This window comes from Sphaerodactylus townsendi, linkage group LG03 (assembly GCF_021028975.2).
Source record: "Sphaerodactylus townsendi isolate TG3544 linkage group LG03, MPM_Stown_v2.3, whole genome shotgun sequence".
In the NCBI taxonomy this organism is placed as follows: Eukaryota; Metazoa; Chordata; class Lepidosauria; order Squamata; family Sphaerodactylidae; genus Sphaerodactylus; species Sphaerodactylus townsendi.
In genome coordinates, this window is record NC_059427.1 from 45,532,847 (window position 1) to 45,558,699 (window position 25,853).

General features: G+C 41.1%; 1 protein-coding gene across 2 annotated transcripts in view; it reads right to left on the reverse strand.

Moving 5' to 3' along the window:
- The window catches only part of SRGAP3 (SLIT-ROBO Rho GTPase activating protein 3), a 232,850-nt gene that overhangs the window by 47,881 nt on the left and 159,116 nt on the right, over positions 1-25,853 (reverse strand). For both annotated transcript variants that reach the window (XM_048487752.1, XM_048487751.1), the window contains exons 7-10: positions 11,029-11,250; positions 9,811-9,912; positions 9,026-9,223; positions 6,098-6,182 (exon numbers count right to left, since the gene is read on the reverse strand). In XM_048487752.1, the coding sequence (XP_048343709.1) occupies positions 6,098-6,182; positions 9,026-9,223; positions 9,811-9,912; positions 11,029-11,250 (607 nt within the window). The remainder of the gene's footprint in view (positions 1-6,097; positions 6,183-9,025; positions 9,224-9,810; positions 9,913-11,028; positions 11,251-25,853) is intronic.

Sequence of the window (25,853 nt, forward strand, 5' to 3'; positions counted from 1 at the left end):
CCTTTTTCGTATTTATAACATTCGAATGCAAGTAGCAGGCATATCTACAATATGATGCAAGTAGAAGGCATAGCTACAATATGATCTATTCGTTGTGCAAAAAAAGAGCATGTTACTCCTCTGATGTGGAATTTCCTGACATTCTCTGGTTTTCTGGCTTTAAATTATCATACAGCTGTTTATTTTTATTTCTTACTGGACTTAAAAAGGGAACACTTTGGAGGCAAGATCTGGAGGCTATGCAATCGTGTGTGCAAAACATGAACCCTAAAAAACCCCTCATGATTTCTCTTTATACGTTATCACTTGCCAACTCGTTAATCCATATCAGAAGATCTACAGACAAAACGCTTCCAAGAGAGAACAAATGGACTTGCCTTATACCTGTTGAACATACTGGTGCATCTAAACTAGTACTGTATATATTGAACAATAACAACCCTTAAGCACAGGGGCTTTTCCCAACCCTGCTGTCTTCAATACTTTTAACCAAAGATGTTAGGAATTGAACTTGGGATCTTAGAAAAGCTCTCTGGAGAATATGACCTATCATTTTTTAAAAGGGTATTTGACTCCCTTGAATTCAATGCTAACTAGTCCTTATTATGACAGGTTCTGCACAGATTACCTGCCCTGAGTTCAAAGGCTTTTGGGAAGAGGTGTTTTTTCCTGCTTCCTCATAGCATCAAGGTACATTTGTGCACCTCTGGGAATGGCCTCAGTGTTTTTTCTGATCTTTCTCAAACCTGTTTTGCTGTGAAGCTTGATGAAACAGCATGGTAAAGTCTGGATTGCGGAAGTATGGATGGGAAAATTCATATTTTCTGGCCCATATGGAAGCCACAGTCCTTGACCCAGTTACTGCAGAATCCATTTCCTCACTCTACTACCTGTTTTTTTATCATTTTAAAAATCAGCACTACTATATCATTGTATTGATATAGCATTGTAACAATATTTGCAGCTGAATTCTCATTTTTCATGCAAAGAAAGCTTCCCTTCCCTTACAAAAGTATAAGGGAAAAGGCACATTGTTGCGACTAAAGGGGCGAGAAACAAAAAAAAAGTGGGAATTTAGTAACCCTGGTATACATACAGTTACAATGGCATAAATAATGTGAAAATGGTTGTATACAACACAGGGCATGCTGCAGGTAGAATGAGGAATGAAAAAGATAGAGAATGTTAGTAAAAATGAATGAATAATCTTTTGGTTGGTTGTTATACATTACTTGTGTATAAAAAAGATGGTATTAGTGGAAAAAGAAACACCAGGTCCTTGGAACAATTATAATATAAGCTGGTTTCAAAATAAAAGGGTTTAGTCAGAAATATTATACATAAAGGTGAAGGCAGGATGAGAACCAGTTAGATCTTTCCCCCTTTTCTTTGTCATTCTGATCTCTTCTTTACTAAATGTCATACACGGTATGGGTTATTGGCTATTTTTCAGGGGCTAGAGGTTGACACTTTGTATTTCATATCTATTTCATATCTATTTTTTTTTCTCTTCATATAGGATTGTGGGTCCACCACCTTGTAGATGATGTAGTTCAAAAAAATTTAAAAATTGTATATCAATATAACAATAATCTAGTGCCATTATTTAAACTGCAAAACCCCACAGGGCCCAAGGGAAAAGGTGGCCACTGCTGGGGGACTAGGACAGGGACTTTGAGGGGAAACCTGTTGTGTGAAGGGCCCACTGTTGCTGTACTTTATCTGTAGCCATACCAGCAACAGGGAAACCACACAAACCTGTCACACAAACCTGTGCTGATCTCCCCCTCTTTCAAACTAAAACAAGCAATAAACAATGCTGTTTTCAGAAGATCATTCAATTGGTGGGAAACTGTCTGGCAGACTTAGATGGATAACTATGCTGCTTAAGATGGCGTTGTAAGTAAAACTGTAGATAATATTTCGATTAAATATTTCGATTCAAAGGGAAAGTCAAGGCCTCTAGCACTCCTGGAACATTCGACTGCTTAGAATCACAGCCTGAGAGGCCAGATGGACTGAACCAGAGAGAATTTCAAAACAGGATCAAACTAAGGAGGTTTTGAAACACAAAAAGAAAGCAAAGAGCAAGCTCTGGAAAGGAATATAGTGCTGAAGCTTACTTTCAGTGGAACATGTGTGAACAGGGCTAGTGTCAGGACAAGAGAGAACATGGTTATAAGCGTCCCTTTCTGTGAGGTTACTCTCCCTCCTCTCTGCCATCATGCCTTCAGCGTTGGGGCTCCTCAGGCCTCAGAACTAGGGCAAGTGGTATGCCAGCTGAGTAACGCAGTTCCCGCCTTTCCTCCACTGCAGCAACACTCTGCCTCCCTCTCTGGCGTTGTGCTTCTTCCTTCCTCCCTGACTTGCCTGTGAAGCCAACCTTTTATTTCCCTCCCTTGTCTAACTCACACCTTCTCCGTCCTTCAGAAACCAATCATCCACTTCTCCGCGCATTCACCCAATGGACCCTACACCCTGGGTCTCGCCCCACCCACCTATTTCTGTGGCCCAGGTGAACCTCGCGGTTGGCTCCTGCAGATTCTCTTGCCTGCCTTAGGCATGCAGCTTGATGCCTGGTGTTTTCCCCTCCCTCTGATGGCCACAGACCAAGTAGGAATTTCAGCTCCAAGGACTTGGGGTGGTGGGTGGGGGTGGAGGTGGAGTCCAGGTGCAGGCTTGGGTACAGACAATAATTGAGACCTCGAATGTTGCAAAGAGAGGGAATGAAGCTGTTCCAGAAAGCATGCACATATATGGACTTGAGACTGAGAAAATAAGGCAGAACCCTGGAGCATGTGGGATGGTGAGGTATTTGCTATGATCTCCTTCAGGAGATTGCTTGACAAATATCACCAGTTCTTTTAACATCTCTCTGGCTGATACAGCTCTTGATAAAAAGGAATGTAAAAATATAAAAAGTCATATAAAGTAAGGATGTCAAAGTGCCTGGAATCTTACCTGGTGTTTCTTGCTAAGCAGAAAACTTTCTAATAAAACATGACATTCACATCATGAATGGACTGATAGCATACGCTTAGAACTGACATCATCTGTGAGGCTTATTCTCAGTGTCACAGTGTCTGAACCACAGGAAGTGTCCAGATGGGTTCAGCTTTAACTGGCCCCCAGCCTCATCTTCTCTCAGATGTCAAAAGCTTGAATCTGGAAACAGCTGCTCTCCTCTCTGCCTAGCAGTGACTGATTATGCCTAATGAGACCCATAAGAATTCTAATATGAAATACAGGCTTAAGGTGGGGTATAAGAAGGGCTGACATTGTTCTGTTATTGCTGTAAATGCTTGGAAGGTGACCAGCTCTATGGCAAAATGGAACTTTTGAGAGACAACAAAGCAAGTTTTCATCATTCTCAATCCGATCCTTCAAAATGCTGCTCAGCTTAAAGAACAACCGGCGTGTGACAAATTGCTAGCTCTAATGGTGAGTCAGGCCTTAAAATTATATGCACTTGGAGCAGCAAAATATCTACGGGATTCAAGCCAACAAAATCTAATTAAACTTTTATATGTTAATATCTGCGTTACATGAGCTGTGGCATTAAAAGTAAATCAAAGGCAGCTGATTCTAAACTTTTAAAAGTACATTCTCCCTCAGCATATGGCAGCCAAATACGGCAATAAATCACCAGAAACTTCTGCAAATGGGGCACCTCTAAGATGAGGAATAACCCAGTATTCCAAAGCAAAGTAAAAAAAAAAATCTCATGGGCTCTAGCTCAGTTCAGGTTCCAATTTATAACTAGGACAGCACATAAATCATATATTTAACCTTTAGCATCTATTTAAGGAAGACTACCCATACTTCCTAAGATATTTTGAAGGACCTTCTTGCTCAAAGGAGAGACAAATGTCTGAAGTCATCCACCTTATGAGAAAAAACCCTTTGAACTTGTTATGACTAATGGTAGTGTGAGCACAGTAGAAAGACTGGCATTTGTCTCCTAGGTCTTTACAAAAATAGACTGGAATGGAAACTCCAGTTCCCCCATCTCCAGCTTCATAAACCCTCTACAGAGATCAACTGAAGAGATTATTCCCCAAAAGTTCAAAACATCTAATCATAGTTAGAACCTGGCAATTCGGATGTCAAGAGGAACAACTCCAGCAGAACTAGGTTTAAATGGAAAATTAATTGTGGCTAAAGCATGTTTAATTGCGGTAGAACGTTCATGAATCCTGGAAAAGTTAATAGGAACCTCATGGATCATTTCTCTTGATATCGCAGAGCACAAGATGACAGTCCTAGTTTCTGGCTTTAGCAGTTTTGAAAAGGGGAAAGAGCATTTTCTTAGTTCCTACTTCACTGACCTACTCTAAAAGCCCCACTATATAGAGAAACCTTTGACCCATCTGCATGTGCATTAAAATGGGCAATATGTCCCAATAGGTTTGTCTGCTGCCAGGAAGAAAGAAAAAAGATTTCTCTCACAGAATTTTGTCAACTTATAGTTCTTCTGACAGTCCAGTTTGTTTATCTACATAGGGCTGGGGCATGGTGAAGCAGCTGAGACCAACCACTTTGAGGAAGGATGCTTCTTCACTTTAACTTTGAACAGAGGCAAATGTTGCTGTTATAAAACTGATGTCCTTAGCCAGGCTTGTCTTCTTCTGGGCCAGTTTGGGAATCTTGCGTATTGCCAACAGGGTGGGCAGCAGGGGCATGACTGGGCCATGCTGGGGGCATTCTGGGGGCATTTTGGGGTGGGGCGGCCGCCACTGCAGGGGCGCAGGATGCGCACATGCTCCGGGCGCAATTTCCCCTCGCTCCACCCCTGGGAAAGACAGAGATGTGGCCATGCTTGCAGGTGGTAGGACCTGTGTTGCTGTTGATAGATGGGAGAGCAGTGAGAGATATTAAGGTGGACACTCCCATGATGCAACATTTTTACATGGAACACATCTTCTATTCTAGGACATATCATTTAGGGGTCACTGAGGCAAAGATTCCCAAACATTTTAACATTTGTAAAATACCTGATTCAAGATCTATCTGCCACATGGTATAAAGGTGTGAACCAATGCATGTAGAAGTAGAATTACCATAATTTTCTCAGAGGGACAACCCATCTCTAGAACCCTTTCCTTAAGAGGATCATCACACTCACAGCTTTTACTGCAAGACACTCATAAAGTTCCAGCTTAACATATAAAAGAATCATTAAAAAGAAAAAAATACAACCTGAGTTATACAAAGAAATGTAAGCAGAAATCTGACCCAGGCCAGTCAGTCTATATAAGCGGATTCTGATGTTGTTAGTCTGTGGAACAGAATAAAACTGGACTTGGCCAGGTAGGAGCCTGCAGTTCAGGGTTCAAGCTGGCTGTGTCCAGATTTAAACTGCAGTCTCCAGCTCCAAAACCTGCAGTTTAAAGCTAGACCTGGCTGAGCCCAGCCTTGAATTGTGCCCCCTGCGTCAAACTGGGAAATAAAGACTGGAAAGCTTCCCTGGGGTATGCAAAACAGTCAAGGTGTCCACACACATGGAACTCCACAAATTAATTCCAGGCTCTGAAATCTGTGGAATTGAATTCAGGCTCTGTAGTTAGAGAAATGTCTTTGTAATAAAGACAGTGAGACAGCGATCTGTTTTCCAGATGCTGGGCTGACAGTCATCTGGCAGAATTCCTGCTCATACATAAACCTTCCGAATGATATTTTCAGTGCATTTATGTTTGAGCATTATTGAAAAATCTGAGGGGGTTTTTTTGCAAAGGATCTTTTTTCTTGGTCAATCAGGGTCACATAGAAAAAATCATGCAGCTGTGGGTCTTCATATGTTTTTCCTGGTCTGCTCTACAAGGCATTTGTATCTATTTGCAGGGTCACTGCTAACACTCAGGTATGTACCTCATAATTTGCAGAACAAATATCAATGTAGAATACATTCAGATGCCACTCTCAGCCAAAACTGAAGAGATTTTCTGCCAATCTTTTATTAAGCTCAACAGAAGCAGCCACTCAAACTACCAACATGAAGAAGAGGAGGCCTGAAGCAGATGAGATTTTAGAAATCTGGCATCTTACATCCTCTTGTGGTGAAAGGCACAAACTTTGGGTCTCAAAACTTGTGACTTACCTTCTCCCAGAGTCTGCTTCAATAAGTCATGTTTCGCCTGCAACTTGGTAATAAGGTTACTGCCATTCAAATACTCTTTGAATTTCTGAGGAAGAAAAGAGACCAAAAAGACATACAATCACAGCCAAGCCGAACAAAAGCAAAGATTCTACAGATAAAAATACTTTATAAGAGATCAGCATTTCTCCTGTTGCGCTGCTAACGCGGCCTTGTGGAATAAAAACTATGTTGTAAGCCCTCGCAATCCAGACTTCAGTCTCTCTCTCAGACACAAAGCTGAACCAAGGATGCCTTTTTCTTTGGAGTGTTTAATTTCTCACAATTCAAGTATCAGTCCTGTTGATCTTATTAGGTCAGAAACCTTTGTGTTGAACAATGTGCTTGAGGTCAGGGCCTGAGACCACCAGAACCACCAAAGACAACAGTTCAAAGCAAGCTTACTTTTGTCAAGCTTGTGGGAATAGTCTCAATAAGCAACAAAGTCCTTTTCCTACAGAAAAGAGCCACTTATTGTGCAAACAGTGATAAAGGAAAAGAGAATTCCCACTGCATGAGGTCTGCTGGCTCGGCTGATCAGAAGCTTCTGCTGCAGGGGAGAAATTGTTTGGACTGTAGCCTTTATTTTGAGATTGCCTCACCCCTTATAGTAGCACCATGATGGCACATAATTTCACGGCTGCTAAGAGCTGAGGAGGAAGATGGAGGAGGGAGGGGGAGTAAGGACTCTCAAAACCTCACAGTGAGCCTTAAAACTTTGAAAAATGAATCACAGAATTCTGAATTAACCAATAATATCTTTTGTGTTTGAAGGGAATACACCCTGAGCTGTGGGTCAGGAAGTCCCAAGTTCAACTGTCACATTTGCCAAAACTCACTAGCACACTATAGGTAAGCCACACTCTCAGTCTTGGCCTTTCACCACGCTAGCTGAAATGTGAAAATCGGGATCTTCTTTTCAGGGCTGTTATATTGGTTGGAATTGCTGAAAATGCGATATGAAATGCAAGGCAGAAGAAGCTCTGCCATATGCACATGAATATAGCATCGGAGATGACTAGCTGAGTCACAAACACCACAATGGTCAATATTCAAAGGCACATTTATATCACCTTGCACAATGTACCAAACACATTTTCCTGCATTAGTGCCACAAAACAATATACGATGCCCATCTTCGTTTTAACAGGGCTTGTGCAGGAAAAGTTCCTAGTGGTTTGTATGAGTTTTAAAATAAATCTTCTAGAGACTCTGGGTGGCCACTCTAAATCGGGGGAGGGGGGGATCAACAGTTCAGGATTGGGAAATAACACATCCCTCACTAGAAATGACCAGTCAAAAATAAAATACAGTGCTGAAAGTGCAATGGGGGAGGGTTTGAGGTTGTTATGCCACAGCCTGAAATGGCATAGTCACAGCACAGCCACACCACCTCCTAAGAGGCATGACCAGCAAGCTAACAGTAACACTGCCCTTTCCCTTGTGAAGTGGCCTATGACTCAGTGGCATAGCACCTAGGGGGTGGAGGAGTTTGCGACACACCGAGTGTGCGCAGGTGCGGGGGCTTGGAGGGGGAGTTCCGGAGTAGAGGCAGGCAGGGGTGTGGCAGGGGCACAGGGCGCCTGCGTATCCCGGATGCAGTTCCCCCTCGCTCCGGTCCTGCTAACTCTAAAGGCTTATTTTGATCTATCTGTTTATTATTATACCCATTCTCCAAGGTTCTCCCCTCCTCTATTTCATTCATATAGCCATTATACCTAGAGCATGACTAGCCTGGACCACCCTGGAAACTTACTGGAATCTAGGCCTGTTCCCTCCAAGTACAAAACACTAAGCCATACACCCCATTGGTAGACAGATAGAAAGGCTGCGGAAACAATCAAGCATTTGGCAAAGAGCTGTCTTCCGAATCTGGCTATGTTTAAATACTGCATAAGCAATCTGTGCTTGACTGTGAGAAGCAGAAGGTCCCAAGCCTTTAACAAATTTGTTCAAAAATTTAGAAACATTTTTAGAAAGACCACAACTGGTAGGAGAAAATGGCTGTTTGAATTGTGGGAAAATGCAGTTTCTCTGTGATCTTCCAGCTATCAAAAGATTATGCCATCTGGATGCTGAACAGCAGCAGCTTTTTTGTCTTTATCGTGGCTCTTTTTATTCCAAAGGAAAAGTCACAACATTCAGTTTTAGTGAATCACTAACATCTTTTGTTATAAGGGAAGGAGATAAGACACTTCTGGTAGGTAAAATCCTCCACATAAATGTGTCAAGGGAAAAGGACAGACACCAGCAAGCTTAGTTTACACCACCCTGTAAGAATTCTCTATTCCCTAAAATCCACAGAACCACAGAGGAAAAATACAGACACGCAGAAGGGCTTTTTGCTTTTATTTCTGAATACCAGTCACCATCCATTTCCTCCTCATCCCCTTTTTGTATCTAAAACATGCCATTTCAAATTTCCAAAGGCTTAGTCCAACACAATACAAAGGGCTCCTGTGCATGAAATGAGACTGGAACTCACTCACTACATTTTGGTCTAGAAAGACCAGGGATTTGCTGCAAAAATGGCAGAACTAAGCTGGAAAACAGAGACACCCCAGATTCTTGTGAAAATGTTATGTTGACTCTTCACTGTGTTTGGTATTGCATGAAGACCACATCTGCCAAATAATCCCTTCACTATCTATTCTTACAAGGGGCTTCTGCATCTCATCATGTGGAAGGGACTCTTCCTCCTTAGGAGAGGTGCAACTACTTCCTACTAAAATCAGGGCCTATTACAAACTTGCTGTGCCCTTTCTTTATGCTGGAACACAGATACATAAGGCTGTAACCTGGGTCACTGGATCAGCTAACTGTGCTTGGTATATAGACAGAATATATAGTATATAGACTGTGCTTGGTATATAGACAGAAGATTATCCTCACAGTAAAATAGAACATTTCTGTTTCCTGTTGGTTGGCTCTCCTCTTGGCAATGTTTATTTTGCTCATGTAAGTCTCTGAAGCCGCTGATTTGATCGACTCTGTGGAGCGACTATGCTGGAAGGCATCCGAGACGTCAAAATCTTCCACAGTCAGCATGTCTTGCAATGTCTGCATAGTGGCATCCAGCGTTTTGCGCACCTGCAGGAATTGAAGGTACAGAAGATTGTGTGCCAAAGTGAAATGTACACAGGTTAATCATAACAACTGCATGAGTTGAGATACAGTGCCTTTGTTGTGCTAAAAGGATAAATGTTTTAAAAACCACGAGCACGTCTGTGCCCCCAGAGCTTTATCAGAAATGCACTGAAGCACTTGTAGATGTCATTCCAGCTGGCAAAAGTAGCACCAGACCTGGATGGGCAACAGGAAGCAACTTGAAGCAGTTGTTCCTGCTTTCAAGCTACCATTGCCCTTATGTTACAGCCCTGTGTTGAACCTTTGATAAGCAGCAGCTGGCACAAGCTCTGGCCTGTATCTGGCCACACTTTAAAACAGCAGCTATAACCATTTCCCTTCATAATACAACCAAGAGAGCTCTGGTCCTCCAGCAGAAGACATTTCACATCCTAGAGTCAAGGGACAAAAGTGAGAATTCATTCTCATTCTCTTTCCCTGCCCTTCCTTTGGTGCGTATTGATTCATAAGCCACTGGGTATCAAGTCAATAGCACAGCAAAGTGGATAAAGTTTGTTTACATAAAGATCAAAGTCAATTACAGCTCTCACCTCTTCGTTCTCTATTTTGAGTGTGGCAAGTCTAGACTGCAGTTGATGATATCGCATGAGCAACTCTGTCTGAACTGGCTGCTGAGCGCTCACCTGACATACCTAAAACAGCAACAAAATTGAAAAGGAAAACCTAGATTATTCTTTGTGCATTTATTATACCTTGAGGATTTTCCCTCCTACATTTCTTGCTATTTCTCCAATCCCTGTGGAGATTTTAAAAATCCACAAAACGTAACATTTGAGAGTGGTTTCAGACGTTACAAGCAAATAACAGGGGAAGGATGCATGGCAGAATTAAACTTCCTCTGCCAATACTTGTTAAAAACATCTATGTTCAACCTACAAACAACACTGCACATCCGTGAGTATAAACCTACACACTCATACCCTGCAACGTTCCATAGATACTGCTCCCATGATTGGTTGAAGAGATCAGGAGGTTATGGTCAGCTTTTTTCTATAAGCATAGTCAGAGGGAAAAATATTTTTTTTGCCTTTCCCCTCACCTGTCCTTGCTGCTAGGAAGGTATTTATATTATGCGCTGAAAACTTGCTTTAAGAACCAACCATGCTGTGTTCAGACCCCACAGAGTAGCATATTCAGCTTTATTATTTGTATGCATTCTACTGCTGCTGAACTGCATTTCTTGATGCCAAACCCAAATGAGTTTGGTTGTATTAGCAGCTATGACAGGGCATGCCATGACAAGGAGTACACAAATGTCCAATCCTAGCACTGAATAGATTAAAAAAATTCTTTAAAATTCAGCAAGGTGGCAGTAATGTGCCCTTCTAGATATCCACTGGGATTCTTTATCACCACCGCCAGAGATTAACTACTGCCAGTTATATTTCATAACTATGGATTAGCCACTGGAACTATTTCCCTCTTCTATCTCTCCATTTCAAGAGGAGGAAAGAAGCCCTAGCTGAAGAACAAAAAGCCGATTAAGAAATCAAGTCTGTATACAGCAGCTATCTGTAAAATCTGAATGGAAACCAGCAAAAGGAATAATCTGGACGTGAGCTAGCATTTTAGAATGCCTGATCACAGCACAGAGCAGCAACAATCACACCTGAACATAACGATCAATAGCAAAGACAGCTAAAACACCCATTCCACTGATAATGACAGCGTTGATAATGACAGCGTTGTATTAAGGCAGAACTAGATTGCACATGCTCAGAAGAAGCCATTTTCTATCGTTCCAGTACCTCATCCCCCATGTGTGGCTGGTATTCAAATTTCAGAGGAGGGCAGAAGACTTGGTTGCACATGTCCATGACTGTATGTTTGTCACTCCGGGCATCCAGGTTGTCTACAGCATTCTCAATTATGTCCAGGCCCTCATGGCGTGAGGTCTCGAGATTATATTCAGCGGACAGGTATGTCCTGAATGTCCGTGCCAAGCTTGCATGGAATCCCAGGTCACAACACTACGAAAAGAGACAGTTATGAATCTACCAGGTACCCTGAGATGTTAATGTGTTCTGTTTAACACCAAAGATATTCAAAAATGTGCATTTATTTGCAGAATTGGAATCATTAATTTATTCTTATAATTCCCAAGGCTGCTATATAAACTAGCTGTGCAGAAATCCAAGTCACAGGTCCTGTCCCCCTCAGGCTTATAGTTCAGGTAAGACAAGGCACACAAGAGCAGGGAGTGGTGCGCAAACAACATGAACTGGGAGTGAATATCAAAAAAAGTGCCTTCAGAGCATCAGGCTATAATAAGAGTTGAAGACAGGTGATCTCTTGCATCTAGGCTGCAAAGTTTGCATTTTGCCTGAAGACTTGAAGGAAGAGAGGGAAAGAATGGGAAGGATATCTTGATGAGCATTTGCTTTCCCCTTCCTTTTGCAGTTCCCACACAGTTTGGGAACAGTCTACAGTTCTTGGGCAAGAGTCAAAGGGTTCTTTCTCTGCAGTTTGTAGGCACTGTGTAGTTGGATGAATCGACTGTTAAATCCAGGACCAGTCCAAGACACTATTTGTTTGTTTGTTTGCTTGCTTGCTTTGGGTGACGGATTTATACTATACTTTTTTGTAATTGTTAGGATTTTTGGGTTCCTTAAGTGAAAAAAGAGGTATATAAATATTTAAATAAATAAACATACATTAACTTTGTGGCAAAGACCAAATTTCCTGTTATGCCTGTGCACTTTGGAAGACCTTCATAACCACAATAAAAAGCCTGAAAGCTCACACAAAAGGCTATAGTTGGATATTCAGTAGCAGCAGCTTTGGAATAGGATTTCACTGAAGTTCTAACATTCTCATCTGATTCAGTTCAACTCCATTCAAATTTAAGAACTAGCTCCCAAAACTTTAATTATTCATTCATTAATCAACCAAAGATGGTCCTTTCTCATATGCTGATAAATATGCTCAGCCATGTCTTAATCAAAGAAATGCCATCAGCTAAGTAATCTACATGTAGAATTAATTCCACAAATCTCAATGGAACATATCCCCATGCTAGTTTAAAATTATGTCCTTCATCAATAAATGGACTTTAGATGTAAGCTGTAATTCAAAACAAATTCCTATTAGCATAAATTCTTATCATAGCATAGAAGATGCCTCCATTAAAATTCTTTAGGTCTCTAATGATAGAGCAGTTTCTCATGCATAATAAGTGATTTCTAGTCCAATTCACCTTAGGGAAAATCTACATTTAATTGCTGTAACAGAAACCTAATTTCTTAGCTTTCCTGCCTCCCCCACCCACCCCTGTCAAAAAAAACCCCTACCAGTACAAACTCATGCTTTCCAAGATGCCTCTCTTCAGTATAATGTTCAATTTAACAAGATGAACCAAGAGCAGGGGAATGATTATTCACAGCCTATTGGAATCAATTTTATGGTTTTTACTCAAACCCATAAGAAAATACAACCAAGTTACCAATGTACTGATAAACTGCCACTGTAAGAATGTGTGAGTCCCCATGTTCAACTTCTCAAGAACATGGATGTAGACTTGAAATAAAGGGCTGGAAACAGAGCTATTGCAAGTTCAGAATGAGTTAGGACAGAGGGGGGGGGGGGGTTGATCAAATTGAAAACAATCCAAAGATTTTGTACCAAAGAAACCCCTTGAAAAAAATCAAATATAATAAAGTGGTGAAGTACAATAAAGAGTGGCAGGGAAAGATGGCACTGATTTCTCGAAGAACAAGTGACTAGATCTAATTTGTGAGTTATGCTTTTAATCTATTTCTTTACATGTATAATGTTGCTGAGCTTTATACTGCTACAGATTCCCAACAGGCTATTCGTCTGCCAGGAGGAGAAAAGAGGTCATCAGGAACAAAAGAAAATCTAGGAACTACAATCAGCTGCACTCAGGACAACATTTATTTCAAACTAGCGGGGCCTGGCCACGCGCTGCTGTGGCAATTGTCCTTCTCATCATAGTCTGCAACCCACACAGATGTCCATGCAGGTCCAATGATCCGCAGCATAGCCTTTTGGGGGGGTCAAATGGAATCGCTCTTTCCCTTTTCAATTCACATTGTTATATGGTGGTGTCTTGTTTTTTTAGTATAAGGTAACCCTTTCCATTCCACAACAGAACTGTCCAGAGTGCGAATCCCACTGTCCATGAGGCTGGCTGACATGCACAGTCCTGGCTTGGGTCAGGCAGAACTGGGGCAAGCAGGCTATCCCAGTCAGGTAACAGAGGCAGGGTGGTGAGGTGCTCAGATCGAGGCCAGCTCCCTGGGTTCGTAAGGGGCCATGTGCAAAAGAAGTGGAGCCAGTAGTGTTGGTTCGCCCCCACCCCGCGGATTTTCTTAGAAGAAAAAGGCAAACTCCAGCTCGCCTTTAGTAAAAGAGAGCTGTGGCGAATGTGGGTGAGGAAGTGGGTAAGTAGTGGTTGGATGTGAGGGAGGGCAGAGTAAGGTGTGTGAGGATGAGCTGGATGTGTATGAGAGTATGTGTGTTGTGTGGTAGCAGTGGGTGAGGCATAGAGAGTGAAAGTTACCTGCGTGTGAGGGGGGAACCCCACCTGATGTCTCACATGGCAATGTGTGTATGTGTTTCACTTCCACTTGTATTACCTAACAGTATAACCTATTTACTGTTTTCAATGCTCATCTCTGGCCATCTGCGTGAACATTCTAAGGGCATACCAACCCCTTAGGCCATAGACATGCTGCACAAACATTCTAAGGGTGACAGTTAAACACAGCCAGCTTCATGGCCTGGTGCGCCAGGAAAAAGATGTTTTACCTGGCTCAGGTATGGACTTTCGGCGATTTGAAGGTCCGATTACCTGCCCGCAACAGGGAGGAACGTCATGTGAAAAATTGGAGGTGATCCGTCCAGCCGTTTCGGCGTTAGGGCAGGACTAACAAAGTCACTGTTAGCTTTTAATATATATAGATAGTATGCACTGATACGCCTGATGGGACGTTGTGACTGGTCAATACCCAGAGAAGTGTTACGCAGGAAGGGACAGCGAAAGGCAGTCTCCTCTATCACATCAGAGGTTAATTCTAGCCTACCTTAGGAAACTAGGAAACAGCACAGAGGAAAAGATCTGTACATAATATTTGGGACAGCTTAAAAACTAGATTAAAACAGTTAAGTCTACTGACATTGTGATTTTGTATAATATGACAGTCAAACTAGATGCAACAGAGATCATAAACCACCCAGCATCTGTTATGTCCTTTTTATTTACCTATATATTGTTTTACATGCTTTCCTCCGAAAAGAGTCCCCAAAACAGCAAAGCCATTCCCACCCTCTTCAATGTCTGGCCTAAAGTCACCTAGGATGTTTCTATGGCACAGTAGGGATTTGAAACTGGCTGAGTTTCCCAGATCTTAATCAAACATTTGAACCACCAGATCACACTGGCTACCTTGTTTTCGGTATGCAGTGCCTCCGTTCAGATTGGAGGCACACAAGGAGAAGAGGTTTAATTGTTCTGAGTTCTAGTGCTGACTACATTGTGCTCCCATTTGCTATGGAAGGAAAAAAGGCAGGGGACCATTGTGCTTTCACCTTAAAGGCTAACAAATTCTATGGGACACGGGTAAAAGCAGGCAGGGATTGAATCCCATCTTCCCTATCTGAATGGTCCCAGTCAAAAATTGTCATTGGACTTTAAAAGGACGATTGGGAAGCTACAAATTTTAACAAGGAGATCTGTGGTCTTTTTGTCTAATCTGTTTTGACTTTGAGATTTCCATATCTTTGGGCCATGATGGATGGGCCCTGGAGCACTGCAGCCACTACTGCATGACAACAGAGAGGTTTGTCAAAGAGCTAATGACCTTTGCCAAAAAGAATGACCCAAAAGCAAGAGCAAATGATACAGCAGATCAAGATGTTTGGTGCACTGACAGAGCTCTATCAAGAAGCATAAAGGCCTTCTGCTGTGCCAGCCTCTCCCCTTGTTTGGGAATGTAATATTTACCTTTTACTCACACAGGCATAGAAAGATGCTGCAGTATATCTTAAAATAAACAAGCTAACGAAAGGGGAGATGCTGAGTCAGGTCCCATGCAGCAGGAAAAAAAAATCTTTCATTTTATGCTGCAGTAAAAAAAATGGATGCCATTGAATTATTCTTATCCTATTAGAGAAACACCATCAAAATATAAAATTACATTACAAAGGGATGATCAGGAAAGGTTAAGAAGTTGTGCTGACATATGAATAAAACATAGGAAGAAAAATTTTATTGCTGCCTTAGCAATAGCCAGGAATAGCTAGGGAACTGAACAATCTATGAAGATATCCAGAAAGAAAGGGAGGTACTGGACTCCACATACAAGGTTCTTTTCATTTGGCAACTAAACACTCATTTTATTAGCTTGCAAACACAGCTAACGGAGTCATCCAGAGGAGGTTTCTCAAATGTTTGAGCCTGGCCAATTCAAAAAGGCCAAGGTTAGGATTATCCCTGAAGAGACCTGCTTCAACTAGGCCTTCAGGCTCAACAAGTTCCAAACACTAGATCCCACCTGAAGCAAAAAAAGTAGGTATTTGGGTAGTTTTCATGGCTGTGTGATCTCTACAAACCTGTAAGGGCTACAGGTTTTCATGTGAGAGTGTTCTGTTTGATAATACACATAAATGAAGGAAAAGGAATGTGAACGGCAGGGGGTTGGACTGGATGGCCCCTAAGGTCTCTTCCAACTCTATGATTTGATTGGCTCCGTCCACAGTCCCAGGCAGCCAGGTATAGTGCTACTGCTGCTCTACACTGCTGCCTCTAGAGGGCTTTCTGGTGGCACAGGGAGGCAGAAAATGCAAACTCCCCTGCAGTCGCTAAAAAGCCCTCTATAGGGTTAAATGGCGTGGCGTAAGTCCAAGGCCTGACTACAATATAACTGCCTGTGAACTCAGGGAGAAAGCTGCCTAATGTCAGCTCTGCCCCCAGGAATGCCCCCTACCAGCATCCAACTGGACACCAGCAGCTGCCTTGAGTCTTCCAGAAAAAGGTGGGGTATAAATATAATGTAATAATAAACAAACAAACTTCTGGATGTTGCTGCCACTATTGAACATCATCGACAGCTCCCTTGAGCAAGACTTTTAGACTGTTTCCTACACATTATTACACCAAAGATTCCACCATCTGAGACATATAAAGGTTTATAACAGGGGTGTCCAACCCTGAAATTCCTGTTGTTCATGGGCTATGATTCCCATTAGCCCCTGCCAGCTCCAGCTATGAGCTACGCAGCCAGCTGGCAGGGACTGACAGGAATTGTAGTCCACGAACATCTGAAGGGCCAGGGTTGGACATCCCTGGTTTATAATATAGTACTGAATGCCCAATATGATTATACTGTAATATGTCTAAATGCAAAAAGGCTATGAAAAAGCAGTTCCAGAACATACATTTTCAGACAGTCCATCAATACTCAAATGTGTACATAGTTAGAAATCACAAATTCGTACTTAATAGCATATTCTAGCAAAACTGCCAGATCCTTTAGTAAAATCTATATGTACATGCCGCTGAATAGAAAACTAAACTACAGCATTAAGTTCAAAATCTGGACATAGTGAAAGTACATGCATGCACTTGAAAGGTCATGGAAGATTAGAGATGTATGCTTTCAAAAAAATTAGAGCCAATGCAAAACATTAGCTAAGAAACTGAATATTTGTGCTCATGGTCCTTTAGCTACAGCAAACCACGATCCTTTATTTTGATGAGGAAATGCATAAAATGAAGCCACCAATGACCACATTTACCATGCACATTTGCCTTTTCAATGGTAGGCAATCCTTCACCTGGAAAGACCAGGCTAGCCTGTACCTTGTCAAATCTCAGAAGCTAAGCAGGGTCATCCCTGGTCAGTATTTGGATGGGAGACAAGCAATGGATACCAGGGTCACTATGAAGGCAGTCAATAGCAAATCACCTTTGAATGCCTCTTGCCTTGAAAACCCTATTTGGTTGCCATAAATCGGCTGCAACTTTTTGGCAAAAGGGGGAAGGTCAAAGGAAGAAATAGGTGGAAATGAAACCTAGGCATCAACGTTACCAGAGACACAAATGGCACTGGCTACTGTTACAGTTTGGCCCTAAGTACACAAACAAAGAATGCAGGTCTAGGATTCTGAATGAGAAAGGAGTACCTGCCTACTTATCAGAGTAGTGAAGACCAGAGGCGACAAACAACAGAGGCAAGAGTCAGTATACAGTAGGGCAAAGTTGATCACTGGAGATCATCTCTAATACTTGCTCCAACCACATTTATTGCTGTGCTTCCTCCACGGATGAGCAACAACCTATAAGGGACTTGGTGCCATGCAACCCCTGCTACAAAAACCGTGGATTTGTTTGAAGCACGTGCTCCATTGTGCCATCCACTGGGGATTGTAGACTAAAGTAATTTTGTTATAATTAATTTTTCATTAGCTACTATATCAACCATTTAGGGGGGGGGAACTATTTGAGTCTACGAAACAAAACAAAACAAAAATACTGGTCCTACACTGATTAATTAAAATTAGATGGTTGATGGGAAAGACAAAAAGAAGAAAATGTTTTGGTTCTTCAAATATTTGGCAGAAGGCTGCCAAGAGTACATTTTCCAGTTTTCAGTTATCCTCTGATCTCATTATTTCTACAGCATGTTCATAGAAGCATTTTATGGCACATTTTTTTCTATTACTAACTCAAAGTGAAATATTAAAATTCAGATACTGCCACGAGCAATTCTATCTAAAGACGGCAGAGCTTCTTTACTGATGATTTGAAGAGACATCCCTCAATTCAGATTTAAGTCACACCAAAAAGATGAGTTTATCTTACTGTGTGCTAAAAACAGCAGTAAGGAGGGGAGACCCATCTGGAAAGCACAGAGGAGCAGATCCTGTTCTCAGATATAGGCTCTGCTTCTTTGGCGGCACAGAGAAAATTTAATAGTCAAGCACAGCAGCTAAATTACAAGCTACGCAACAACCTTAATTAACAGAATATCCCCTTTTGATTACTGATTTTACCTCTATAAATCCCAGAAATTTGGAATGAAAATTGAACCACAGTACTCAGCTGATGTCACAAGAAGTCGCATTTCTCAGGCATGCAAGTCCCAGGCCACAGTGGTCTTCACGGGTAACAAGAGGTGAAGTGGAAGGGTCATGAACAAATGAAAGGCTAACAAATTACCAGATTCACTGACATACACTCAAAGAAGCATCATCAAATGACAAACTGCTGACTAATGATGAATTTCTGCCAAAAAATATTCATCTTGTCACTAAAATGAACCCTCCTCACCAAAGAACTGGAAACTAGCAAATGTAACTCTAATTTCTGAAAAAGAGATCCAGTGGCAGCCCAAGAGTTTATGAATCAGTTCGCTTAATTAATTGGGGGAAGCTTGTGGAGACCATTGTTAAAATGTAACAGGTGAAGTTAAACAGAACCAAGTATGAGGTATCTACTACACATTCCAGAAGCCTTTTCTAGGAACTATCTAGTGAATTACTTCAGGTGAATGTGTAGAATAAGCTCCTAAAAACTAGCACCTCCCTCCTTAGGACCGTTCAGTCAATTCTGAGCTTCCATATTTTTGTTTTGGAAAACTAAGCACCCTTCCCACTCTTTCATTTTCATTTCATGGCGGGAATGGAACAGGAAATGTAGCATAGAGTCTTCCATACAAATCCAAACTAAATATAACTCCATAACCTGGTAGTTCATATGATTCTGGTAGCCAGCTGCAGCAAAACTTAGGTGAAACAAACAATGGAACTGTCTATTCCTGGACTCTGCAACATTCCTCCAACCAGTGCAATAGATGATTAAATACATGGTTCAATGAGAACCTGGGAAGAACGAGGTTCAAATCCCTGATCAGCCATAAAGTCACCCTCTGAACAGGATGTTTTTTTGGAAGATAAAGTGGAATACTTCACACTGGGCTAGAACTTGGAAACTGCCACTGGTTCAGAATGTGGCAGCCTAATGGTTGGGTTGGAACCCTAACTTGGCAATTTCTACCAATTCCCTCTTCCTGCTGTAGACTCTCTCACACCATTTATCTGGATCTCCTGCTCCCAAGAAGCATCATTTTGTGGAAAACTGTAGACTGCAGAGGATGGGAGTGGGGGATACTGAAACATACCATTCTGTTGATGGAAAACATAGTCTGCTTCCAATCTGCTGTTAGGGTCAAGACAATGGCAATGCATTGCACCTATTTTAGAACAACTTCCCATTGGCAGAGCCCTCTCTTCCTGCTGTAGACTCTCTCACACCATTTATCTGGATCTCCTGCTCCCAAGAAGCATCATTTTGTGGAAAACTGTAGACTGCAGAGGATGGGAGTGGGGGATACTGAAACATACCATTCTGTTGATGGAAAACATAGTCTGCTTCCAATCTGCTGTTAGGGTCAAGACAATGGCAATGCATTGCACCTATTTTAGAACAACTACATTGGCAGTCAGTTTGTTGGAATTCAGTTAAAGATGCTGGTTACAACCTTTAAAACCTTTGGTAGCCTAGGACCCATATATATCTAAAAGCAGGGGTAGGGAACCTGCGGCTCTCCAGATGTTCAGGAACTACAATTCCCATCAGCCCCTGTCAGCATGGCCAATTGGCCATGCTGACAGGGGCTGATGGGAATTGTAGTTCCTGAACATCTGGAGAGCCGCAGGTTCCCTACCCCTGATCTAAAGGAACACCTCTTCCTATATGTCCCAGTGTACAGACTATGTCGACCTTCATGCTGTTATCCCTACTGGCCTGTACTGTTCATTTAAGATATTTTACTTGGCATCAATCAGAGCCTGTAGTTTCCCAATCATAGCTCCCACTCCATGGAAAAGGCTGCCAGAAGGAGTGGTGCAGCCTCTGAAAATGTTGATGAGGGATGAGGAATCTTAAGCTTTTAAGCTCTGATTTATTATTCGCCACTGCATCAATTATCTGTGTTATTATAATTGGGTTGGAACCTAACTTGTCAATTTCTACCAGTTCCCTCTTCCTGCTGCAGACTCTCTCACACCATTTCTCTGGGTCTCCTGCTCCCAAGAAACATCATTATAATTGATCAGCCAACGTTTTAATGTTAAATTATTATAATTGTATGGTGTTTTATAATGTGTGTCAGCTGCCCTGAGTCTGGTGTTAGTCAGGAAAGGGTGAGGTAACAAATCTAATAAAATAGATATATAAATAAATTTATGAGATGCTGGAAGGCTGCAAGGTTCTGAGCATAAATACATTTTCCTAACACAAAATTTTCATGCATCCAATAAAGTAAGCTTGGACTCATGAAAGCCTGTGCTGGAATAAAGTTCGTAGCCTGTAGGATGTCATCGGTCCCCTTTGTCATTGCTGTTTTAATTTCCTGACGGTGCATCAATACTACTCAAAGTCATGACTTGGACTTTCATTTCAGTGCACTGATACCAGAGACACACTTAATCAGGGCACAGGCCCACTGTTGAGAAGTCTGCCTCTGGCTTTTGCTAAAACTTGCTATTTGAAATGAATTCAATATATGGCCAGCCTTCCCATGGCAATACACACAAAGACATTTATTCAATAGGCATGGCTAATCAGGGCAATGAGAAAAGGATGCCTCCTGACCTCCATGTTACACAGTGAATGTCCCGCAGCATTAAAATTGATTGCTTCTTTCTTCGTTTGCATAATGATAAATGTTATTGGTTGTAAAATTACCCACTCCCATTCCTTTTAAAAATCCAGCTTTTGTTAATTAAATGTAATTCATTTCTCAAAAGTTACAACTATAACAACAAGGTACTTAAAACTTGTCTTCTGCAGGATCTTTGGAACTAGATTTTATTCTGTTCGTAGTGCTTCCTAGAATATTTTCCATTCATCCACTGTTCTTTAGCAGTCTGCAACTGGCAAGTCAGGACTTTTGAGTAGGTTAAAGAACATCATTGGGTGGGACATGATTAACAATTTTTGCCAACTGCCTTTTGGAAGGTCCTACTGCAAGTGTGCACCTATAGAGAGCAAAGTACCAAGTGTTCTGGCTCTTTATACGCATATTGAGAGGAGCAACAAGACAATGTAATTCAATGATAAACAGGATTCTTCGATGGTTCAATTTGTTTTTCCTTCCCCCAATGCTCTTGATCTGCTATCCATAATCCTAACATTGCTGAGTCCCAAATTTTGTCCCCCAGTCCGGGCTTCTGTCAATGACTCCAGTGTCACATGATTTCTTGACAACTCAGACCAAGTTCTGGAAAGGGTAAAGACCACTGATCTAGGAAGGAATGATGACGGATTCAAGCTTCTTCCTTTGCTTCTGAAGCATTGATGGCAAGAGAGACATTAACTATCTCTTAAAGGGATCAGGAAAAGTCAAGGCTGCCTTTTCCTATCTAGGATGTAGCCAATGGGTTGGTCAAGTAAGGATACATCAGTAGCTATAATGAGAAAAGCTGTGGCAGTTTGTCATGCAACACACTAAAGAGTTTGATGTCAACAAGGCCAAGGGATCATTTTACACTGTGAAACCATCACTGCAATGCACAACGGTGCACACCCACACAGAATGAAGAGAACTGATAAACATATCCAATGTTTCAGCTTTCCAAGAGGAAAATAAATCCTTTACAAGGTGCAAGCTTTGGCAAAATAAAATGTGCATAACTTGGCTTTACTATCACATGAAGCTTCAGCAAATGCAAGCCATATGCATCTGTTTTATTTTTAAGTTTATTAGCATACCCTGAATATCAGCCACTTTTCTTATTGTTACGGTCTCCTTTTGAATGAAACAAGCCAGTCTATTTGAGCACATTGATTGCTGCAATTTCTTATGACAAAAAACCTCCAAGACAAAATGAGATGCATCCTCAGAGACCTGAAGTCATAAGGCCAGTGTTGACTTTGTGCACCCAATTAACTCTAAACTTTCAGAGCAGCGGGAGCTTTATTTCAGAATTAACCATTGATAATAACATGGAACGGGGTTCAGTGATTAGACAGTAATGGTCCGTTTGAAGAATTTATTATTGTTCATTAAGGTCACTGCCATGTTAGTTCTGAAAGCTGTTTATAAGGATGTCTGGCTCTACAGGTCAAGGTAGCCAATACTATAATAGTTGTCAAAGAACAGTCTTCATTATGAACCTACCGGTAAATTTACCTTTTGTCCACTACAGATACATTGCTATATACAGAAAGAAAGATGGATGTCCACCCTTTGAGTATTTTTAAAAAAGAAGGGAAAGAACACTTGATAATCTGTGTGCTTCTAAATGAGCCCAAAATATATAATATAAATCCCACACTCAACAACCACAGACATGAAACCGATTATTTATCTTCTTTGCTCTGAGCAATATTAACCTGTTTCATCAGCATTTAACATAAAACTTGTGACAGATATCCTATGCAAGTGCATACATGATGAGTTGACAGCAGACTTACCACCACTCATCTTTCACTGCTATTTGTAAGGAGATCTATGAGATCTCCCATGGGGGAATGACACAACAGATGAAGGAAAGGGACAGACAACAGGGGAACAAAAGTCAAGCCTTACTGGTTTCCCATTACACTGAAAGATTTAGCCATCTTTGTTCAAGGGAGCAGATAACAATGCATACCCTGTCACAATAACAGTCCTGACAGTATAAAAATCATGTGAGGAGATGTGAAGAAAAGAAGACAGAACCTTTGATTTCAAATAATTTAGTTAAATTTGGGGGAGGGCAGTATAAAAGTGCAATAATAAACAAACAAACAAACAAACTGGAATGATTATTATAGATTGGATTATTTAGATAACATAAAAATACATGTTTGCTTAGTGATTCTGAAGGATAGGCCATTGTTAAAAATAAGATCTAATAAAGAAAACTTACTTTTGGGGTGATTTTTTTTGCTTCTTTTGAGATGTAAAATTATTTACATACTAATAAAACTTAATTTAAAAAAAGAAAGAAAATACAGCATTTGCTGGGTAAACTTGGCCCAATAACTCTCCCTCAACTTGACCTAATTTACATCAACAGAATTTATTAAATAATAGGCTTTAATTTTGTTTCCCTCAAGTTTAAGGCCCTTTCCGCACATGCAAAATAATGCATTTTCAAACCACTTTCACAACTGTTTGCAAGTTGATTTTGCCATTCCGCACAGCTTCAAAGAGCACCAAAAGCAGTTTGAAAGGGCATTATTCTGCATGTGCGGAATGAGCCTAAGTTTCTGTTTTATGTTCTTAGGTAACCCTAAAGAGGAATGTTGCTTGAAAGATGTATATTCTGAAATTTAAAGGATTTTTCAAGTCCAATAGGTATATTTTATATTGCTTCCATGGACCTCCCGCACTTTTATCTTTTTTTAGTCTTCCCAATGGGTGCGGTCTTCCATTTCTGAAGAATTTTGGCCTCATCAGTACAGTTTTAAATAGTGATAGAACAACTTACCACAAACCTCCTGAGCTGGAAGATGGTCTTTGCAGTATCTAATTAAAAGGGAATCACTTTACAGCAAGGCTGGAAGTAGATTAAACTGTCCACATCGAGACCAACTCTCTCAGCCACAGGAGCTTCCTTTAGGGGTAATTTTCAAAGCCACAAATTAAATGACAAGTTTCTCAGAGTTGCTATAAATTTAGTTTTTAAAGAGATAGGATGTTGATTTCCAGATATGCTTTGGCTGATGTCTCCATAGTTGTCAGACACTATGATTTGGCAGACATTGTGAGAGTCAATTCACCCAAGAATATTTTGAGCTGAAGTCAAACCCATACTGATACTTTTTCCTGCAGTGACTGGACGTGTCTTTGGCAAAACTGGCTAGATTTCAGATCAGCAACAAACATATCAATCATGCAAGTAACAAGAAGACTTCAAGGATGGTTCAGCTGTATGTCTCTTAATATTCTATAGGCTATCACATGTCACCAACACCCTATTTCCCTATTGCCAAACTGGGTTGTATCTGTGTAATGGAATAAACTGACACAAAAAAGGCACTAAAATCAAAACACTCAGAAAATAGTGGGAGAGTGTATCAACCTCAGTGCACATTCAACGGTCAATGTAAAAGGTTGTTATACTTCAATGGAAGCTGCACTGAGAAACTGCCAAATAGAGATTCATATATAAACATGTCACAATTATATTTGGACTACACAAGAAATGTTAATTTTTTACACAAAGTAATCATTCTTCTATGTGTCTCTTTGCCAGTACAATACCAGCTGGGAAAGGTCCACACCCAATCTCTGTGGATCATTCCCACTTGACTGGGTCTTATTTTTATCCCTGCTCTGCAATGTAAAGTAATACATGTTGAGTCCTCCTTCCATTTGTATCCTTGTGTGCATACATCTGCTGAGTATTAACACTTAATGTGTATGATGAAGTGGGCTTTTGCTCATGAAAGTTTGTCACAATAAGCCTTTAAGGTACCAGAAGACTCCTTGTTGTTTTAACCCTAACAGGGAATGATATATTCCTACTGGGAATCAGCCTCAACTTGAACAAAATCAAAAATAGGAATCCTTGAGAATAACTGGTGGAATAACTAGTGTTCTTGTTTTTTGGGGGTAGATAACAAGGATGGAATACAGCTCAAGTTCACCAATTGTGAGTCTAAGAGAACATCCACAGCTACTCTGCTGTATATAATTTTTTGACACGTAGCTATTCCAAGCCAGCTGCCTCAGATAATCGAGAACAGAAAAAACCCTCCTAACTGGAAGTATTTTTCATCTTTGTTTCGTATACATTCAGAAATCTTCCCTTTAGAATTGCAGAGAAAGTGAGCTGAAAATTGCCAGTGGCATTGCAAAATAGCTTCCTCGGCAGGAAACGGAGCAGAAAGGACAGACAAGAATGGAAAGCAAAGGCTTTGCCTCAGAACTGTACCCAGCCTTTTGAGAGAGGCTAATTTCCCATGATGGAAGCTGTTTATTCTTTTTTATTGCCAAGCTGTTGACTTTATTCGAATAACCCAGAGGCTAGGAGACCTCAGTAGTCAGATGTCTTCATGTAGCATATCAGGCCTAAGGAAGGCACCTGCAGCTGAGGTTAGCCTTTGCTGAAGCCACTGTTAGTCACACAGAAGGTTTGTGTTAAATGATTACTCAGCCATCTATTGTACACAGGCTATATACCCTGCCTGAAAAAAATCTATGTCCTGTCAGCCCTAAATTTAAAAATGCTGATAAATACCTGCCCGATCAAAGGCAAACCATAGTCAGGTAAGCAGTGTATTAGGGCAGGCTACACTTTGTGTTTACCACTTGCCTAAAAGCAATTTTTTAAAAATTTGCTCAATTTATCCCCACTTTTTTCCCCAACAGGAGCCCACCGTGATTTATATCATTTGCCCCTCCTGCTACTACCTAACATCCAAATTTTCTGCTGGAAAATCAAGCAGACAAAGTCAAAGAAGGTGCAAATAGCACTTCCCAACAAGGCAATATGCAGCCTACTCCTTCAAAAATTTTACACCCTCAATATTCCAGACCTACCTAGCTCTCATTCTATATTATCTGGTTAGGGAAATATTGTTGAAGGCAATCTTAGTAGCTATATCAGTTTTCTC